The sequence below is a fragment of the Serinus canaria genome, chromosome 1A, assembly GCF_022539315.1.
Source record: "Serinus canaria isolate serCan28SL12 chromosome 1A, serCan2020, whole genome shotgun sequence".
Taxonomy (NCBI): Eukaryota; Metazoa; Chordata; class Aves; order Passeriformes; family Fringillidae; genus Serinus; species Serinus canaria.
The window spans coordinates 23,762,206-23,781,306 of record NC_066314.1 but is presented as its reverse complement, the minus strand read 5'-3'; the positions used below and the strand labels follow the sequence as shown (position 1 = coordinate 23,781,306).

General features: G+C 43.9%; 1 protein-coding gene across 4 annotated transcripts in view; it reads left to right on the top strand.

The window, feature by feature from the left end:
* Positions 1-19,101, top strand: part of ST7 (suppression of tumorigenicity 7) — a 136,878-nt gene that overhangs the window by 28,941 nt on the left and 88,836 nt on the right. Inside the window, exon 1 of one of the 4 annotated variants that reach the window (XM_050986807.1) lies at positions 11,443-11,646. The exons of the other annotated variants lie outside the window; for them this stretch is intronic. Coding sequence (XP_050842764.1) covers positions 11,625-11,646 — 22 coding nt within the window. The 5' untranslated portion in view covers positions 11,443-11,624. Of the gene's footprint in view, positions 1-11,442; positions 11,647-19,101 lie in introns of those variants that run through there. 4 annotated transcript variants of the gene reach the window in all.

Genomic DNA, 19,101 nt, shown 5'->3' with positions numbered 1-19,101 from the left:
CATTTTTGAGATGGACTTGGATACATAGATTGGATTCCCAGTGGGGCCCAGTGGTAGAACAAGAGGCAACAGGCCGATGCTCAAACACAAGAAATATTTGTCTCGTGACAGCATTTCTTTGCCCTGAGGGTGTTCAGACCCCAGAGCAGGTTGCCCAGAGAGGCTGTGCAGTCTTCATTCTTGGAGACATTCAAAACCATGCATAACCCACCCCAGCTGGTCCTGATGGGACAGGGACTTGGGTACCTTTGCTCTCTGCTCCCAGAGGGCGATTTCGGAGAGGCTCAACACAGGATAGAGAGCCAGGCAGACAAGAGGGGGGATCTTTCTGTGGGCTTGAGGAGGGAGTTGGCTGTGGGTTGGGAAAGGCTGGGTGCCCTCCAAGGGGAGGGATGGATGCTGGTGCCTCAGAGCTCTGGATTAGGAAGCATGGGGGCAAATGAAGGGCAGGTCTGGGTAGAGGGCTGGGATCTGAGCTTGTCTGCAGCCAGATGTAGGAGCACAGTTTGTGGTAATTGGGTGTGGGGCTGTGGCTGAGCCTCATCCCCAGTGGGTACAGCTGTGAGAAGCAGGTGAGCAGCATTGACAGCCATGAGCCATGGAGTGCCCAGGGGCACTGACCAGCCACCAAAGGGAGCAGAGGGCACACAGGTACAATGCATCAACATGAGGGGTATGAAAGGTTGGGCTAAAGAGCAAGAAAGGCAGATGGTTGTAGCCTTCTGAAGTGATGTCATGTTCTGGTGACAGACAGAAACCTTCTGTTGTGGTTTGGTGTTACTCTCTATAGGTTGAACAGCCAGGTAGGTAGAACAAGTAGCCACCTTGCTATACCCATTTCATCCAACTTAGATTTTAGCTTGAATAAAGTTCTATGAATGTGCTTTGTTTGAACCATCCCCAGAGGGCTGCTTGCACCATGGCTTTTTGCAAGAGGGCTGTCCACACTATCTGTTACCTGGCCCTGTAGGGTTTTGCTTGATCTGGTTTTGCTTTCTGTTTACTGCTGAAAGCATAGTAGTCTTTGTCTGTTACAAACTAATGAGGTGCTCTGGCTTAAATTTTAATAGCATTAAAAACTAAGAAAAATTAAAAAGGTTTTAAGGAAAAGAGTGCTTTAACTGCAGCTTGCTAGCCAAAAATTACCCCTTTAGAAAGCTCCTGCCCTGGAGACATCTGGCTCTGTAACAATACACATAGTTCTGGTGCACTTTGCAGCAGAGTTGAACTGTGACTGGCTATTGCAGTAAGATATTCCAGTCCCTTTTTGGCTTCCACAGTGAGCATGCAGCATTGTGTCTGCCCACTGCCTGAGCCAAGGTGAGCCCCTGCCAAAAGACACGTAAGGGATGTTTCGTTTTTAAAATATTTAATGTTATGTCACAGGAAAATAAAAGTTCTTGGCATTTGAATGATGATTATCTAACTAACTGTATTTAAGTTGATGTTAGTTCAAAATAGTAAACAACAATGAAGAGTCCACAAAGGATTAGTTTCCTGGTGAAATACAAATTAACACGTGTGTTGCTTTAAGTTCCATCTGTAGTGCAAGGGTAAAGTAGAACCAAGTGAAAAATTCTTTTTCATAGGCTGTACTGTATGAAAGTAATTGCTCTGATAAGCAGTTATTTCATACAAAAAACCCCAGTGTTCCAGAAGAGTCTTAATTCCCTCTGCACAGACATGAGGAAGATAGTTGGAATAAGGGACATGGTAAACACATGATTAAAACACATAGACAAGACCACTGAGGTCTTTTCACTGGGACCTGACTCTGCATGCCAGGGGAGTCTGTATATGTCTGGCTGGACACTTGATAATACAGTCTTTCCCTATTCAAGTAACTAACCCTTTGCTTTTCCCTATCTGTAGTGTGTTGCATCAATTTCAAGCAAGTGCATCATTAGCAACAAAAGTAATTAGGCCTGTAAGTCTTGTTTGTGCCAGTTTATAGAGAGATGTGAAGGTTGAGGTCACATAGATAAGGTGCCATACTGGACTGCATTCATCCAGTGTACAATTTCCAATGATGTTTGGTGTGAAGTAAATACACAATAATCTGTGTTTTATTTTGGAACACATTTTCTTGGGAATTTTTGTTAAAAAAAGGTTTTCACAAGTTGTGAGTCTCATGCTGTTTGACTGAAGTTTAAGGGACTCACAAGCCTCTGCCCTTGGGGTGTCCAGAGAGGCAGCCTTAACCCACTGAACACAGGAGGCAAGTCAGTCCTTGTGCTTGAGATTGGCCAAGCACAATCCCCAAACCATCTTCTGTGAAGGATAAGTGGTATCAAACAGTACTTGCTATAGTGTAAACAGAGCCAGAAGCTCAAGTGGATAAATAACACTGAGCAAAGCTGGTGGCCATCTTAAAGGCTGATGGGTTTCAGGAGGCATCAAGGGCTGATGTTTGGAAGCAATCTCCCTCCCCTGCAGGCTGAGCAGAGCCATATGCTCCTGCTTTGCTGCAAGGTGAAGCTCTTCAGCCTGTCCTGAGGACTGGTTAGGTGGTAGTAAGTAAACAAATCAGGTATGTAGGAAGGGCCACAAACATTTCTACTTGAAGAAAGGACTGTGTGTCCATGCTAAAATTTGTTAGGAGGTAGCATGTCTCAGATGGCAGGGAAGACTTACTCTGGTGAAGTGATGCCTGCTGATTTTATCAACTTCTTGTATCTGCAAACTGTGCTCAGCATGACCTTCCCGCCTGGGCTGATGAAGTTGATAAACTCAGTGTGCCACCTGGTACTGAATGCAAGCCTTTGAATCTTCCTTGGCATTGAAGGAACAGAAGTGTCACAGTGCTTTGAAGTATCAGGAGATCACTGATGTAATGGGGATCTCTGCAGCTGCAGGGGGCAGAAGGGTGTCTCTCTCAGCTGAACAACTGCTTTTTAGATGACCTGATCATTCCAGGACTTGTTCAGGGGGAACACCCATAGAGACACAGTTAAAAGCAGGTTTGGAGTGCATTTTCTTCCTTGAATTATGGGCCCCCTGACATTAGCATAGCCATCTTCTTTTCCAGTGGTTCCCCTAAAACTCCCAGGTGCAAGGAGGCACTTCTGTGTAGATGTCTGCACCTGAGCTACTCAAACCTTATTCTGTGTGTGCTCTCTCTGTAGTCAGTGGGGACAAATGGGCACTGCTGAAGTTGACAACTGCTGAACTGAGAACAAAACTAATTTAGAAAATCAGTGCTCTGTAATGGTGCTGACCAGGACTTTCTTGGGAAAGATGTTGTGGAGACTGGGAGCTGTAAACCTCCATGTCTCCTCTCTCCCATCATGCTGTGAAATACAGCAGCTCTGAGGATTCCACCACTCCAGGGGAGAGGCCATAAAGGGTGATACCAGCACCTTAGCAGTGTGGTCTACTCAGAGGGAGGCCCACTATTAGTACCAGAGTTCTGAGACACTTGAATATTGTAATGTCTGATCGTGTAGTTGTCATTAAATTGCCAGTGCCACTTACCATTTTGCCTGTCTTGACTCAGAATTCTCCGTGGTGTTCATTCCCTGACCATCTTCAGGCAGAAGGAATAAGTGGTGGTAACTGATGCCTCACTGTGCTTTGGAGCACCATGATGTGCTGTGAGAGGAACCCTGTGACGCAGTTAGTGCCATGAGCTCCTGGTAAAGGTCTGCTCTGTGTCCTGAGATGAGTTTCCTCAGGGAGTTAGACTTGGGAGTCTGTGCATTTTTCCCTTGTGCCTGGTGCCAGGTGAGGAGGCTGCTGGTACACTTCATTGTAATGAGGAGGGCAGATGCCACCACCCTTTTCAATCTCCTCTCCTTTCCTCTAATTGTCTACATAAGGTTTCTATTACCATGATTAACAGGCTTAACGTTTTCTGTAGTGCTTTGCTCAGGAGAGCTTTTCCAGGGTGTCTGTCAAGTTTAAGAGCCTTCTCCTAAAAGCCAGTAAACAGTGCTTAAGTGCATTGCTGGGGCTTCCTCTTCACCATGCATTTGTTCCTCAGGCTAGCACTTATCCCCATAAGCCTTTTTTGTAACTTGCAGAATGTTGCTTTTCCAGGAGGGGTTTTATTCTTCTGATGTTGAGTGTTCAGCAGATGAGGGTGCTGTGCCCAGGCTTTGTGGCCAGAGCCTGATGGATGGATGTCAGGGCTACTGCAACCTAACACCGATCCCAGGGCAGGATCAGGAGGGCCTCTTGCTATGGTTGTTTTTCTGACTCACAGAAGCAATTCTTGGTCAAGAAAAGCTGTGATAATCAAGCTATCCAAGCACTTACCAGCTGTGTGGTTAATCTTTTTGTATTCTGAGAAAAGAATTTTAGATCTCCAGTCTGGGGCTGATGCTGATTGGAAGTAGAGGGGAACCTCTGGAGTCAGGAGCTGGGACACCACGAAAATGCTGCATCTTGGGAAAACCGAAATCCTTAAATGTGCAGTGCAACTAGTCAAACAGCTTCCAGTGGACTTAGTTTCCCCACTGACTCTGCAATTATGTTATATTTGTGGCTACAGGATCAGCTCATTCACAGTTATGCACAGGAGAATCCATGTGAAAAAAACAGAAATAAAACTCACTGTTGATTTTTTTTCCCATGGCTATATTATGATTCCTTTATATCTGCTAGGGAGAATGCTTAACACAGCACTCACCCCTCCAGCAGGGATGTGATTACCTGGTTTTGTGGGTATTCTCTTGCAGGCTTAGAAGTCCTTCATTTTTCCTGTATTTATGATGAAATCATGGCTATTTGTAATGACAGACTGAATGTTCATACTGTGTTTACTCAGGCTGAGAACTAGTCTGAATTTGATCTGCCTCTCTCAAAAACCAAACTTTCTGCTAATCATGAAGGTTTGGCATTAGATCAGACATTGTTAATGCAGATTGTAATGCAAGATTGGCAATACTTGCTACTCCTCTAAGTTTCTCTGACTCATTTTTATATGTATAAATTGGATATTTGTGTTTATGTGGGGCACACATGTTCCCTCTGATTCCAGTTTCCAAGTGATTTATTATGCGTTGGCCTTAATCCTAATTTTTGATCCCTCAGAGTCACATAAAAATCACGACAGTTTGTTTATAATCCTTTGTTTTAATTTGTTGTCCGCCTCTCTTCACTCTGACATTGGAAACTTTCATGTCTACCTCATGTGCAGGCCTGTGGCATAGATCCTTGGAAATGACCTGAAATTAGGATACAAAAAAGAAAAAAAAAAGAAAATAGGAAAAAAAACCCAAAGAACCCAACAACAACAAAAAACCCCACAAACAAAACAAAAAAAATCACCCAAAATATTTCAAATATTTCCCTCAGTGTAGAAAAGAATCACCTTGATTGTCTTCCAATATATTATTCTTTTAGAAAGCTATTGCTGGTTATTTAAATTAATTTAACAAAAAACTGAAGATTTATTTGCTTCCTTTATTTTTGAGTTCTCTTTGGATCATACTGAAAGGTTGTGAGTTCTGCTGGAACATTTTTCAGATACAGTAGTGGTCCCATTTCATCACACAGTTGCATGCATTTGGAACAAAAAGCTGCTCTCGGGATTTAACAAGACATTACACATGCTCTGATGAGCCATGGGGTTTGATATTATTGAAAATATATTTCATTTGGGTTTGATATGTCACACTGGGAGTAGATTGTCACGCTGTGTTGGTAACTGTCTTAGATATTTGTGGGTAAACAGTTCTGTGTTCAAAAGGAAACCAACCAAACCGAAATGAAAAAGAGGTGAATCACCATTCTAATCTTTTGACAATTTTATACAAAAGGTGAGCTGTACTCTGCCACTTGCAAAATAATTTTTGCCTTTTTTTACCAGTCTCACATGGAATGACACAAGAGAACTTGTTGAAATTTGACAATTCATTCTGTATCCTCTGCTGTAGGGAATGGGAGCCCCGTTCTTTTCTGTTACTGCCTGATACTCCTGACAGATATGCAGAGAAGTCTAGCTAGACACCTGCCCATGATCCTCAATCTTGAATTAGGTGCTTCAGCTGGGCCAATATATTTTCTTTTTTCTTTCTTATATGCATGTATGTATATATGAATATTCTCGTATTCTTTACATACAGTTTTCTATGTCTAATACTCTACCATTTCATAACTGCTGTAGCTTCATAACCTAAGTGCATTAGATGTGCCTCAGATGGCTGGGTGGCCTAGGAGAGACAAAACACAAAGAACTTCCTCTTTTAATGGCTGAGCATCTGCTGGGAGCTGCCTCTTCCTCCCCCTGATGACTGGCTTGCAGTAATCATGTGCAGAGCTGTGGTGAAGCTAAGATCTTCACTAAAAGAGATGTTGAAAGGCATTACAGTAACGTAATAATTGATTATTATGGTTCATTGTATCTCTTTTTTGAAAAGAAGTCTGTCTTTTGAACTTGATCCCTCTGGTAAGGACCAATGCAGATATAAATTTTTTTTTTTTGGTGGCAAAAAGTACTTCATCTTCAGTCTGTCTTGTTATTTGTGTGTGCATGCATGTATATGTTTACTCAAAAAGCTTAATTTTTCTAGGCATTAATTGCCTAAAAATGGGGAAGAAAAAGAATTTTTACATGAAATGGGGTTGCATAAATGCAGTGTGGACTGCACAGAAATATTTTAAAAATCAGCACAAGAACAAATAATAATAAAAACAGGAAAACATCCCTACAGTCTGCAAATCAGGCTGGTATAAAATCCTTTGTCTGTTGAACAGGACACAGATCTTAACTTCTTTTCTGCCAGCAGTCTCCTTCCTTTCTGTGCCAACAGAACAAGGGAACGGTATGTTGTACAGAGAGAATGCGGGTGGAAAACATCAAACAAAATGTGATAAGACCAGGCTGTGGGCAGAACACTGAGCACTTCAGGCAGCTCAGATGTTCAGAGATATTTTCCCCTGTTTGGCTAGCCAGTCCCTGTGTCTCCCTGTCCCGGCTGTGTGCTGTGGTCCTGTGTCAGCCTTCCTTACTCCCTGAGCTGCTCCTGGTTGTCCAGCACAGCTCCGTGTGGAAACTCGCTGGCATTTGCACAAACACAGCACTTGAGACATTTCATTCCAGTGGGACATACCTTTCTTGGCTTGACTTGGCTCTGAAAGCTCTGTAGTCCAGCCTGGCAGACCCCCCTGGACCTGTGCCCTCTGCCAGCTTTCCTGCTGGGAAGGGCTTGTCAGGGCTGCCCTCATCCCAGCTGGCCATGGTGCCTCTCTCTGTTGCCCTGGCTCCAGAGTTGCCATTTCTGGGACACTGGCTTCATTTAGTGAATGGAGGTGTTGGAAGCACCTTTGCACCAGGGAGTCGATGGTGCAGCATCAGTGCAGGGTATTCCTTCTGATCACCTGGGGGGTTGTTTGTACCTTAAATACAGGCCTCTGAGAGATAAGAAGCTGAAGTTGTTGCACCACACTGGATTACATTGATGTAATCATGATGTCAACTTTTTCACCAAAAATGCTTGCTAAAGATAATTAGGGTCGGCAAAGTTGAGCAGAGCATAAAGCCAAAGAACTGCAGTTCTGTAATATGTGCTGCAGTTTGATTTCATTTTTTTTCTGGAGCATAAAAAACCACCTTGCAGTATTTTTCTGGGTGCCATGTTAGTGAATAATCAGTGTGGCAGCTGTTGCCAGAACTGACAATACCTACAGAAGCTGGAGACTGTCACAGTGTGTGGGTTGCTGGGGGTCTCATTGCATTTTCAGGAGGGAGCTAGCTAACATTACTGCAAAAAAAAAAAAAAAAATTCCTTTTGGAGGCTGCTGAATGTTGTGGAATCATTGCAGAGTCACTTGGAGGTTTCCAATGACACATTAATTGGATTAAGTTTTTCAGTGTCTTAAAAATAAATCAGTTTTCAGGCATTAAAAAACTTACAGAACAGGGGACTTGGTAAGGAAAGGCAAGTTTAAGTAATGTAATTAAAATTCTTACCTATCTTTGAGGCTTATTGAGAGTATCCTGTACTTCCCCTCTTGAGACTTGAAGCTGTAGGGCCTGTTTCCTTGCTCTGGGGAGCATACAGGTGAGAATTCCCTTGTCAAAGTGAGCTGCTCAGGGCAGTAGGACAGGAGAACCTCACGGGTGGGTTGGACTTATTTCCTGCTTCCAGAGTTTCTCCTGTGAAAACAGAGCTTAAATGCAAAATGGAATGTTTTTCTGGTGATGAGAGAATAAAGATTTATGCTTTAATGGATCAGCATAAGGCACATGTACAAAGCTGCCTCTGTTGGTAGCTCAGATTTCCTGCTTGCACTGTTTTTATAGAAAGAAATTACTCTAAAGCAGAAATTTACATCTGTATAAAAATTTAATGTTTCATTGTTAAAACTCAAACTGTGCTTTAGGGCTTAGACAATGTGTCCTTACAAAGCAAAGTAAAATATGAGTATTATTTTTCTGCAGTGATAAAGAATAAAGAATATCTGCTCCAGGAGTGGCAGTAATTGAGAAGCACATCCCTTTCTCTGGAACATGTGAATGTACAGGAGACAGCTTTGCATAGCATATATTTTTACTCATTTATATATTTCATGCTAGTTTGTGGTGGGATGTATGAAAGTACATTGTAAATTAGTCTAATACTTGAACAATATCTTGTGCACATTGTAAGCAAATCACAGCAACGCTGGCTGCAGATTTCCTTTGACATTTTATGTACACCAGTTACATTTTCTTTGCTGCTGCATAGGAGGAAAAAACCATTTCTTGACCCTTCTATGCAGTATAAACCAACAGAAACCTTCAGCATTGGAAACAAATCTATAATTCTGCTAGCAAATGGAAAGGTTATGGTCTTAAAAGAGCAGTAGGCCAGAGACAGATTTTAACGCTTTCTCAAAGTCATTTGAAGAAATGTTTTAGGTAAATGTGAAAGAATTTCAGAGAAAATCCTTCAGTAGCCTGTAGTAGGTCACCTTTCCCACCACGCAAGGTACTGACCTGCCAAGGCTAAGACTAATGAAATAGATTATTATGAAATCCTTCCAGAGATACTGCTTGGGTTGTTTGGGCTTTTCAACTACTTATATGCGTCAGTGTACCGAGAACTTGGCAGAGGGCCTGGGCTCTGTGACACCTTCAAGGATGTCATTGGAAAAGCCCTGAGGTTTTGTCTCTTCCTTGGAAACAATGCTGTGGGAAGGTCAGATCTGCTCATTAGAGCAGAACTTATTCTTCAGCCATTGGATGAGTGCACTTGGGATTTTGTTCCAGAGACCTATGTTTAAAGATGCTTGGAGGCCTACAGATACATAATAGACCCATTTCTTTTGTGTACTTGCCTCAGTTGCTGGAAAAGTCCAGTTGCTGGAAAGTCCAGCCAGAACTTGGTCTGTTTGATGCACTGAAGCTTCTTATCAACCTGTTTTGACTGAAGGAGGAGTTAATTGCTCCAAATAGTCAAAATAACCAATTCAGTTCTGGGAACAGCAAAGTCCTTGTAAGAGAATTCATGCCACTGTCATGGTCAAAGCCAATTTGGACATGGCTTCTTGGTGCTGTGCATCCATGCACGTGATTTCAAATAATCATGACAATTGAACAGCCAGGCTAATAATTCAGGTGCTTAAGTACATATTTGAGGACATCTAGTTAATTATGGAGACTAAAATCTGCCTAATAGAAAGTGTTATGAGATGTCTCACCACAGGATATGGCCTCTCTCCTGATTTTGTTCCAGCAATGAACTACAGGTAAATGTTGCCATGAGCTTGGTGGCCCTAACTATTTTTGTGGTGCGTGCAGAACACAGAGTGACTGTTCAGTGTGTGGAATGGAAAGCAAGGAAACAGCTGAAGAGCATTTTGTACCAACAGATATACCAGGAGAGTAGCTTGGTGTGCCTTGTAGGTGCCCCTCACTGCTGTGGGAAGCACAAGATCAGGCTCTGTACAGCCTCTCGTGCTCTTCCCTGTCTCACAGCACGGGGCTGTTGGGGGTCCATAGGGATGTCTGTGGGCACACACACTCTGTGAGCTTGGGACCATGTTCCCCAGGACCAGAGGAGCTGGCCTGACAGTGAACTGCTGTGGCTCTGAGCTCCATATGTTGCTTTCCAGTCTGTCCTTCAGGCTGCAGTGGTCCCAGCCAACACCTCCCTGGTTCCCTAATGCTTCCAGCATGCTGAGCTCCTCAGGTGGCAGGTGCTGCCAGCCCCCAGTAGTACTGGTTTTTGTGGCCTGCTGCTCATGGTGGCATTGGGTGTTCTGCAAACAGCACCAACCCCCTGGCATGCAGAGCAGCAGGAGTGTTTGGGAATGGTTAACACACAAAAACTGAGAAATGGGATGAGGAATGGTTGCTTGCCTGTAAGTGCTTCCCTTAATGGACCTGCATCTGTCTCCTTTCTCCTCATCCACCAGCAGTGCTTTCCAGTGTCTGACATCTTGGGAAGGAGACTTTGCAGAAACCTTCTTGGTTTTTCCCCCTCTGGACAGCCATTCTCTGGATGACCCCCATTCTCTGGTAGCTTCCAGCCATCAGCTTCCTGCTTGGCTGCTCTCACCAGCACAGGACAGGCAACTCCTTTTGTCTGTGAGAGGACCGAAGGAGCAAGCTTAGGGCTTTGTTTGAACATATTGCAACTACTGAATGTTGGGAACAAAATAAGCTTAGTACGCTAAAAAAATGCACTTGCAGATGCACACTAGATCTAGTTGGTTTTGAAGAATAAAGAAAATTTAAGGACAGTATTTCTTTGGTTGCTAGGATGCCATTTTATCATTGAATTCAGTGTGCTTTCGGTTTTTTATTTTTATTTAGATGTGTGACTCATTTATTGTGTTTAGAGCATTGTTACAGTGTATTCTGACAAAAAATTTAAGTAAAAGAGACAGATGGCTAACACTTTGATGGGAAAACTAGGTCTGGAGTGTAGACTGGCCCTGGAGCTTAGCATTTCTTTGAGAGAAAAATAATAAAGAGAATTTGTGATAGAAATTTGGGGTTATTCTTTACTGAAAATGCTATAAGTGGCATTTGCTAGGATATTTGTCCCTGAAATTTATTCTGTTTGCACAGAGGTGCTTTGCATCTTGTGCAGCTGAGAAAAGCAGCATGAATTCAAGGCAGATATTTTCCTGCTAGCATTACCATCCCGGGTGGGAGCTTTAGCATCACAGAGGGAAATACATGTCTGGCTCTTTGTCCTCTGCTTCTTGTGACAAAGGAATTCCCATCTGAGTGGCTGTGCTGTGTCCAAGCCCCCTGCGAGCCTCTGGGTTAGCAGCAGTCAGTCTTTGCAGTGTCCTGACGTCATCCCGTGTGTGCATAAGCTCCGCTATTGTCTTACGGCCAGCGGGGCTGGGGATTGCAGTATCTGGTGGCCGATACCTCTTTCAGCCTGCCGGTATCACAGAAAGGACAACGGCCTGCCCTTATCGCTCGGATTTAAAACACAGGCTCCTGCTTTTTGCTTCCTGTAGAAGGACCTTCCCTGCCGTTGCGAGGAAGAGCTGTCTGCGGTGTGGAGCAGAGCAGAGGAGGAGAGAGGAGAATCTGGCAGCTTGGATAGCCTGGACTGCATTGTCTGGCTTCATGACCCCTGCTGTGTAGCAGTCTCATCCCCTCTCTCATACGCTCCCTCTGTCTTTCACTCTTTTTTCTTCTTTCCTTTTTAAAATAGCGGCATCTGGGGCGAGCCATGTTTGGCACTGAATCGTCATGTAAGTAAATGCATCCCATTTACATCCTTTTTCTGTTGAGAACAGGGCTTGTTTTATCCTTGCTGTACCCGCCACGCTTGCATTCTTTGCTGTGGTCCTTGCCTGCTTATGAAGGGATGGAAGATGCTGGAGGGGAAGCATCTCCCTCCTAACCGTGGGTGCATCCTCGATGCAAGCAGCAAGGCAGCGTAGGGCTGTCAGCGCTGCTGAATTCAGGCCACTGGAAGATTGGGGGGAAAAGGCAGTTTTGCTTGAATGTGGCAGTTGATAAGATCGCATCTGTCAGTGATCAGGAGTTGCAGACACTAATGAATGCACTACTCAGATGGTGCATTTGGGGACTGAGAATGCTGCAGTATTAGATGGCCGAGAGCTGGGGGAAAGTGATTTAACCAGCAGGAAAAGACTGCTATCTCATGTCTATCTCATTTACTTCATTTTTGTCTCTGGGAGAAAAAAGGCTTCTCTGCAATTTCCCCCCCATCCCCCCTGTGACTGCAGAATCCACAATTAAATTAGGTGGAATTCTAAATATGAGGTGAAAAATGCTAAAGAAAATGATCGTTTATTTTTTTTCCTTCCTCATCTTTGTGCTGGAAAATCTTAACTGAGGCAGTCTGCTGTATAATAGCAGTGCAGATGCATGTCATTGAAAGCCAGCCAATTTTGCTTCAGTGGGAACAACAATTACCTACCTGGCAAATCTGGCTGCAGAGGAAGGCTGGGGGTTTATGTATAAATAATGTTGCTGGTGACAGTGTGGCTCTGTGGGGACCAGTCTGATCCAGTGATTATCGGATGACCGAAAAACAGAAAACAATTGGTTCATGCTGTATTTTGTGCACAAAACAGCACTGGGTGTTGAAAACATGTCATATTTGGATATGAAGGGATGGCTTTTGTAGAGCATTGTCACATCCAGCATGGTGTAATGTCTCCACACTTTTGGGCTGGGACCTGTTCTGCGGCTCATCTCTTCCTGGGAAGTGATATTATGAGGCATTGGGATGCCTTCCTGGCTGTCGAGCCCCTTGCTCCCAAAGGGTTAATTGTTCCTGTGACCACGCTCTGGCAGCTCCCCCCTCCTCTGCCACAACACCCAGTCAAGGTCAGGCAGCATAAAAACCAAATTTGCCTTTAGATTTCTTTTGTTTAGGGACGCATTTTTCATGCAGAGTTGTAAACATGTCTGCAGCTCTGGGTCATCAGAGCATGAACAGAGATGCCGAATGTTGTATCTGCGTCTGTTTCACCCTGACAGATCTGTGAGCCCCAGTGTCTGTGTCCCTGGGCTCTACTTCTGCAAAATGCACATGGACAGGCTTTGAGATAAAATCTGTGCCCTACCTGCCCTCTAGCAGAAAGCCATCGTATGCACTTGTTCATTTTCGTGGTCCTTTCTTGGTTTATGAGGTGCATTGGCTAAAGTCACAGGGGTTGTGCACCAGGAGCTGTGGCTGCTTTTGTTTCCATGGTTCCCACAATTTAGAAAAGGGCAGTGGGAGCATCCATATCAGCCACTGCCTGTTTACCAGAAGGGTCTAGAAACATTTCTTGCTTTTACAAATGGGATTAAGCAGAACATGGTTCGTTGCCATCGATTTGAGCAGAGGCTACGGTCAGTCTCTGCCTGAACTCTCCGGCCAGATAAGGGGAAGGCAGTGTGGTGGCCACCTCCCCTGTGCCTCTGCTTAGGCCTGAACTCCTGCCTAAGAGTTCCTGCTCAGGCTGGACAGGGCTGTCCCTTTGCCTGCTGCTGCCAGGTGCTGGCAGGCAGGAGGAGAGCGGGGTCACTGGTGCTGCCTGCTCACCTGCCTGTGCAGGGCTCGTGTAACCAGCCCTGCCCTCACCACTGCTGGGGTAACAGTGGCTTTGCTTCCAAAGAAAGAAGGTTGTAGCAAAATTACTTCAAAATGCTAAGAGGTTTTTCATCTTCCCTCTCCTCCTGTCTTCTTCATATTTCCACGCTGTCAAATGATAACAGTGCTACTAATTGTTAATGTTTCTGTCTGGCTAGAGCATCAAATAAGACAAAAAAGAGCAGCATTATTTGGACATTGGAAGTAGGACAGAAGCCATTGCTGCTGTTGTCTGAAAAGCATGAAATGAGCAGATTACAGTTTTTTTAATCCTGCTGTTTACCCTTAGTATTTAGGGTTTTTTTTCTCTCTGCTTTGATTAAAAAGCCAAGAAAAATCAGCAGCAAATACTCGTTCAGAACCTTTAGTCTCACTCAGTACCAAAATATTTTAAATGTCGAAACAATTCTCCTTTGGCAATCCTGTTTTTTTTCTTTTTGCTTTTAGCAGCAGTTAGAAGGGCAGTAAAAGATAGTCTGAGAGTCTTTGTAGGAACAGGCATCTGCTTATCACCTCCTGGATGCAGGGAGAGACAAACAGCCAGTGACAACAGCCCATAAAGGGGGATAAGGCAGCGGGCGATGCACGAACAGCTGCTGACACTCCCAGTGCATGATGAGCATGGACAGAGTGTGCAAAGCAAAAACGCAAGAAGTGTCTGTGCAAGGGCACTGTGGGAGGGTAGGGCAGTTGCCATGGGTTCAGGGTCAGTATTTTTCGTTGGTCATATGTCCTATATATAATCCCCACAGGAAACATATGTGCCAGAGACACTTCTTCACATGCACTGCCAGGGAGGTGTGGGGGGCTCTGTGCATGGGGGGCAGCTTTTCAGCCCATGCCATCACTGACCTAAAAGACTTGTCTGCTCACCATAATTGTTTCACATTCTGTAGGGGGTAATCTGGTTTGATAAAAATTGAGAATTAAGTCTTTTTTAAGGTGAAATGGTGTTGTAGGGCTGCACCAGAGCAGAGAAGTGGTGCACCTCTGAACAAGTGTCGGGGTGGTCCCCACAAATAGGACACCCTCATCTCAGGGAGAAGAGCCCAGCAGAAATAACCAGCAAGCATCCCTTGTCTAACTAGGAATACTAGCAGTTGCAGGCCTCCAGGAGAGACAACAGAGGCACAAATTAAACTGAGCTGTGAGAGCAGCTAGGTTCAGTCAGGCTTACCAGTGCTGGGAGAGGTCAGGAGAATGCAACTCCATCCCATCTGACTGAGTATTGGTAAGGAATAGGACAGGATACAGTTTAGAGCCCGTGAAACAACTGGAGAGACTCAGAGAGCCATTTCATACATGTCTGAGAATATGCACCCTGTGTGCTTCAGCTACCCAGAGGAACTCAGTAGGAAGCTGCAAGGAAAAGATTCACACATATATGCCCATGGAGCTTGCCCCAGTGCTGTTACAAGGACCCAGATGTGTGCTGTGAATGCCCCAGGTGATGTTCTCAGTACTGCTGCATTCTTCATGCTGGGCCTTTGTAACCTAGCAGCAGTACTACCCTGTGAGGGTTGTGGGGGTTGTCTGGGAAATGCTCTTCCAGCCTGGGCTGTTTGGGACACACTCATGGTGGTCCCTGTCTGGTAGATCAGCAACTGCACTCTGGAAAGCAGAAGGACTCTGAAACAAAGGAGAGCTGACCAAAGGGCCAGAGAAACACAAAACCAAAGGGAAAGTGAAGCTTTCCTCTGCTGCAAGGTTAATGCTAGAAGGCTGCTCTCTGTGGGGAGGCTGGGGACTGCTGTGGGGAATGGGAAACCTTGCTCACTTAAATGTGCCAGGAAAAGCTCCTGTGCTTGTGCTAGGCTCACTGTACTGTCTTCTGCTCTGTCTGTTCAGGAACAGCTTTTGTTCCTAGGCACTTTGCCCCCCAAACTTTCTTCCAGCTAAAATGCAGCCAATGGGAAAGGTTACTCCAAGATAAGTGATTTTATGGCATCAGAGAAGTAAGTAGTTTTATAAAACTTGTGTGAAACAGCAGCAACCAGCAGTAGAAAAATGGGAGATCTTGGCATCAAACATGGAGGTGAAGGACAATCTGATCGGCATCTGATTGCCATCCTGGGTGATGTGCCTGCCTCCTCTGTTCCCAGCACTGGTACTCACCCCAGTTTTTGGAGAACCAACCAAAACCTGACCACTCCTGCAGGTTTTGAGCATGTTGGCTCTGCCAGCTTGTTCATGGGGTTGTTAGATGAGCAGCAGCACAAGGAAGGGTGAGACATGACTGTTGAAATTCTGGTGGGAGATAGCAGCCTTGGTGATACTGGGCTCCACTGAAACAGCAGATGACCAAAATGCTCCTTTTTTGAGCATAAATAACCCACTGCCATCCTAGAAGGCTGAGAGCAGTAAGTACAGCTACAATTCCTCAGTGATGTTACACTGGTTTCTAAGGCAACATTGCGCCAAAGAGAGGTTACAGAAAGTACCAGAAGTTGTAACTCCAAACCAGTATATGTAGCTGCTGAGGTTCCTGTTGTTCCCTGTAGAGTCAGAGCTGGTGAAAATATTGCAGAACCAGGTCAAAGAGAGGCTTAGGTACACCACTGTGAAATGCCAGAATAAACCTGGGTTATGAAAGGGGTTGAGGTTACAGGAACTCTAATAACTTGACAGATTCATCTGTGAAACTTCAAGACACTTGGAGAGAAAATGTAGTCTCACATCCCACTTACAGTAGATTTTGAGGATTGACTGCATGCTAGTATTCTTACATTCTAAATTAATGTTTTTTTAAAAAATACAAACCTGAGATAAGAGAGGGTTCTCTAAACTCCTTTAGGTACAACACTTTATTAGGTGCCTGAGATGTGGTTTCCAAAAGGCTTGACTGCATGCTCAGGAGGACAGGGGCTTGAAGCTCAGCCCTCCTACTCAGGCAGCACCAATGGCAATTTGAACTCATTGTGCTGAGCTGTTCACAAGCAGGCAGCTGTCATGAGTTTAAGTGCACCTTGCCCTTTCTTTCTACGAAAACAAAAAGTGAGCTGAGACATCTCACAGGCTGGATATGACTGATGAATTTGATAGTCTGTGGTGGTTTGTCTCTTGCAGCCCTGAATCACCTTCCCTGTGTCACTGGTTTTTAAGTTGCAAGGTTCTGATGTAAAGTTACTGAGTACAGTGATGGACTCCCAGGCAGCTGTGTCCACACAGCTTCTGGGATGGGGAAGAAATCTGAAGGTACATGAAGGGAATTTGACAAGCTTTTCTTCAGCTTGTCAAATGTTTTGGTCCTCGCCATTAGCTAAAAGCATGAGCTATAATTAGTGGAGGAGTCTGTAAATGATCAAAGATGACAAAAGGTCTTTGAGATTTAAAACAAAAATCATGGAATAGTTTAGACTTGAAGGGACCAGCACCCTCCTCAGAGCAGGACCAATCTCCTTGTTAGAGCCAGTGACAGATACGAGCTCAATCAATCTGCATGTTTGCAAAATGGTGTGAGATCAAAACAAGCTTCAGCTTTGACCAGTGTAATTTAAAGAACCAGAAATAGGGAAAGATCTTTATGACCAAGGACACCTCAAAGATTATTAGAGTCCCTTTGGGCTGTGTGACCCAAATAGGAAGAGCAGTACATGCAGTGAAGACTGTCATATTATTTGAGCTGGGGTAGAAGCAGTAGTGTTTCATGTAATTTGGGGATAATTAATGGGTATGCCTAGCAAAAAAAATTATTCACAGAAGGATCTAAGCCATCTCTTTTCATCTGAGCTAAAATGCCCTGCTTGATCCCTGAAGCACCTGTCTGCTTCAGGGAAGCAGGAAAAGGTCTGTGAAGTGCTATGAGAAAAGCATGTGGAATACAAAGAGACAGAGTATTCCAGATTTTCTAGATTAATGGATTTCTTTCTCTTTTGGTGAAAATCACTTTGGTGTGACATCACTGTTTAGAACCTTTCACATGAAGGTCACTGTGTATAATATGAAATTAAAAGATCTTAAAAATGGCAATGTGTTCCCTACGAAAAGGATAAGATGCTATATTAACCAAATAAGTTGGACAACTGCAGAGAGAAACACTTGCTACCCACAATCTGGAGGACCTCAGTGAAAAATTGGCTGACTTTGGTCTGTTTGGTCAAGGTGAAACTTACACTAAGAGATCAGTTTAAGATGCCTAGGAACTGGGAGTAGAACAGAACCCATATTCTGCCTAGACCAGAAATGGGCCATTGCTTCCCAGAATTAGATGGAAAGTATTTTAGAACTCTTTGGGGCTCTCAAAAATTTCATTTGGAAATGGTGTCTTGAGGTGTTTTGATCAGTATAGGAGAAGGGAAATTCTTGTGAAACTACATGGCAGTGATACAAAATTAAAGCATGATATTTCTGACTTCCTTTGAGAAATAAGAGAGGCTGGGAAGGTTCCATGCATGCTTTGAGAGAGATGCTGAGCAGACTCTTAAAACATGCTAGATCATGTTTCAGCCTAGAGCAGGAGCCTAAGGTGAAAATGACACAAAATCAGTGAGCTTGTGAGAGAAAATTTATAGCTATACTGGGGGCTTTCCACATTTGTATAGCCCTTAGGTAGCTCTTTTAAAGGTTTGACTGAGCAGGGAAGAAGGATGACAGAGGGTAAGAATGATCTCTAGAAGAAAGTGCCTTGTACTCAAAAGCCATGAGGAGGTTTTGAAGATGGTGAGTGGAAAGATTAGCTATCTCCCTTTACCTCTCCTGTTCTCCATGCCACTCACTAGCCCAGTGATTTTGCAGTGATGATATGATTTCATATATGTCATCACTCTGGCAAATGCCAGCTTTCATGTTACCACTAGGAACTAGTCTTGGAAAGCTGTTGTGCAGAATTTGGATTTCCTGCTGCACTCTCTTGAGTGTGGAAGTACCCATAAGATAGTACATGAAGAAGTTTTAAGAGGATATAGTCTTGATGTTGATAAGTTGTGGTTGTGCAAGTGCAGCAAAAGGAAAATGTATTCAATTATATATTTTAAAAGTTCCTTCATGGGAGTAGAAAAAGGAGGCCAGATTTTTTTTTTTTTTTCATGTGCTAGCTGCATTTTTTTTACAGCTAAGTAAGGGATTCTGTGATGAGGACACCACTAGAAAGCAAGTTCTGAGAGGAAGGGCATCTATTACAACTCCAGGGAGGTCAGAAAATGGCAGCAGACTCCATTTGTAAGACCTCTGCTATAAGAGAAGGAAAAACTGCTGTAAGAAGATACCATCCCAGGCAGAACCTCAATTATATAAATCACTGGCTTACAGATACCTAACAAGAGTCACACTGATTCAGAACTGACTTAGCACAATGAAAATAGTGCTGGTCACAAAAGAAAAAAGCACCTGATAAGAAATACTGAAAGATGCTAAACATATACATTTAACATATACTAAAAGAGCTGAATGTGGAAAATATTGCACCACTAACCTTTTTTTCCTGTCAGCTGCACTCATTACTGTCATTAGTAAGGTATCTAGGACTGTTTCAGTGGCAACAGTAAATTGTGCCACTGTATTTTCATTGGGGTAGGTTATAATGAGTCATTCAAACCATCTGCTAATAAAACACTCTCAGACTGCTTAGGTTATCAAAGAGAATAAAGTAGCTGAGAAA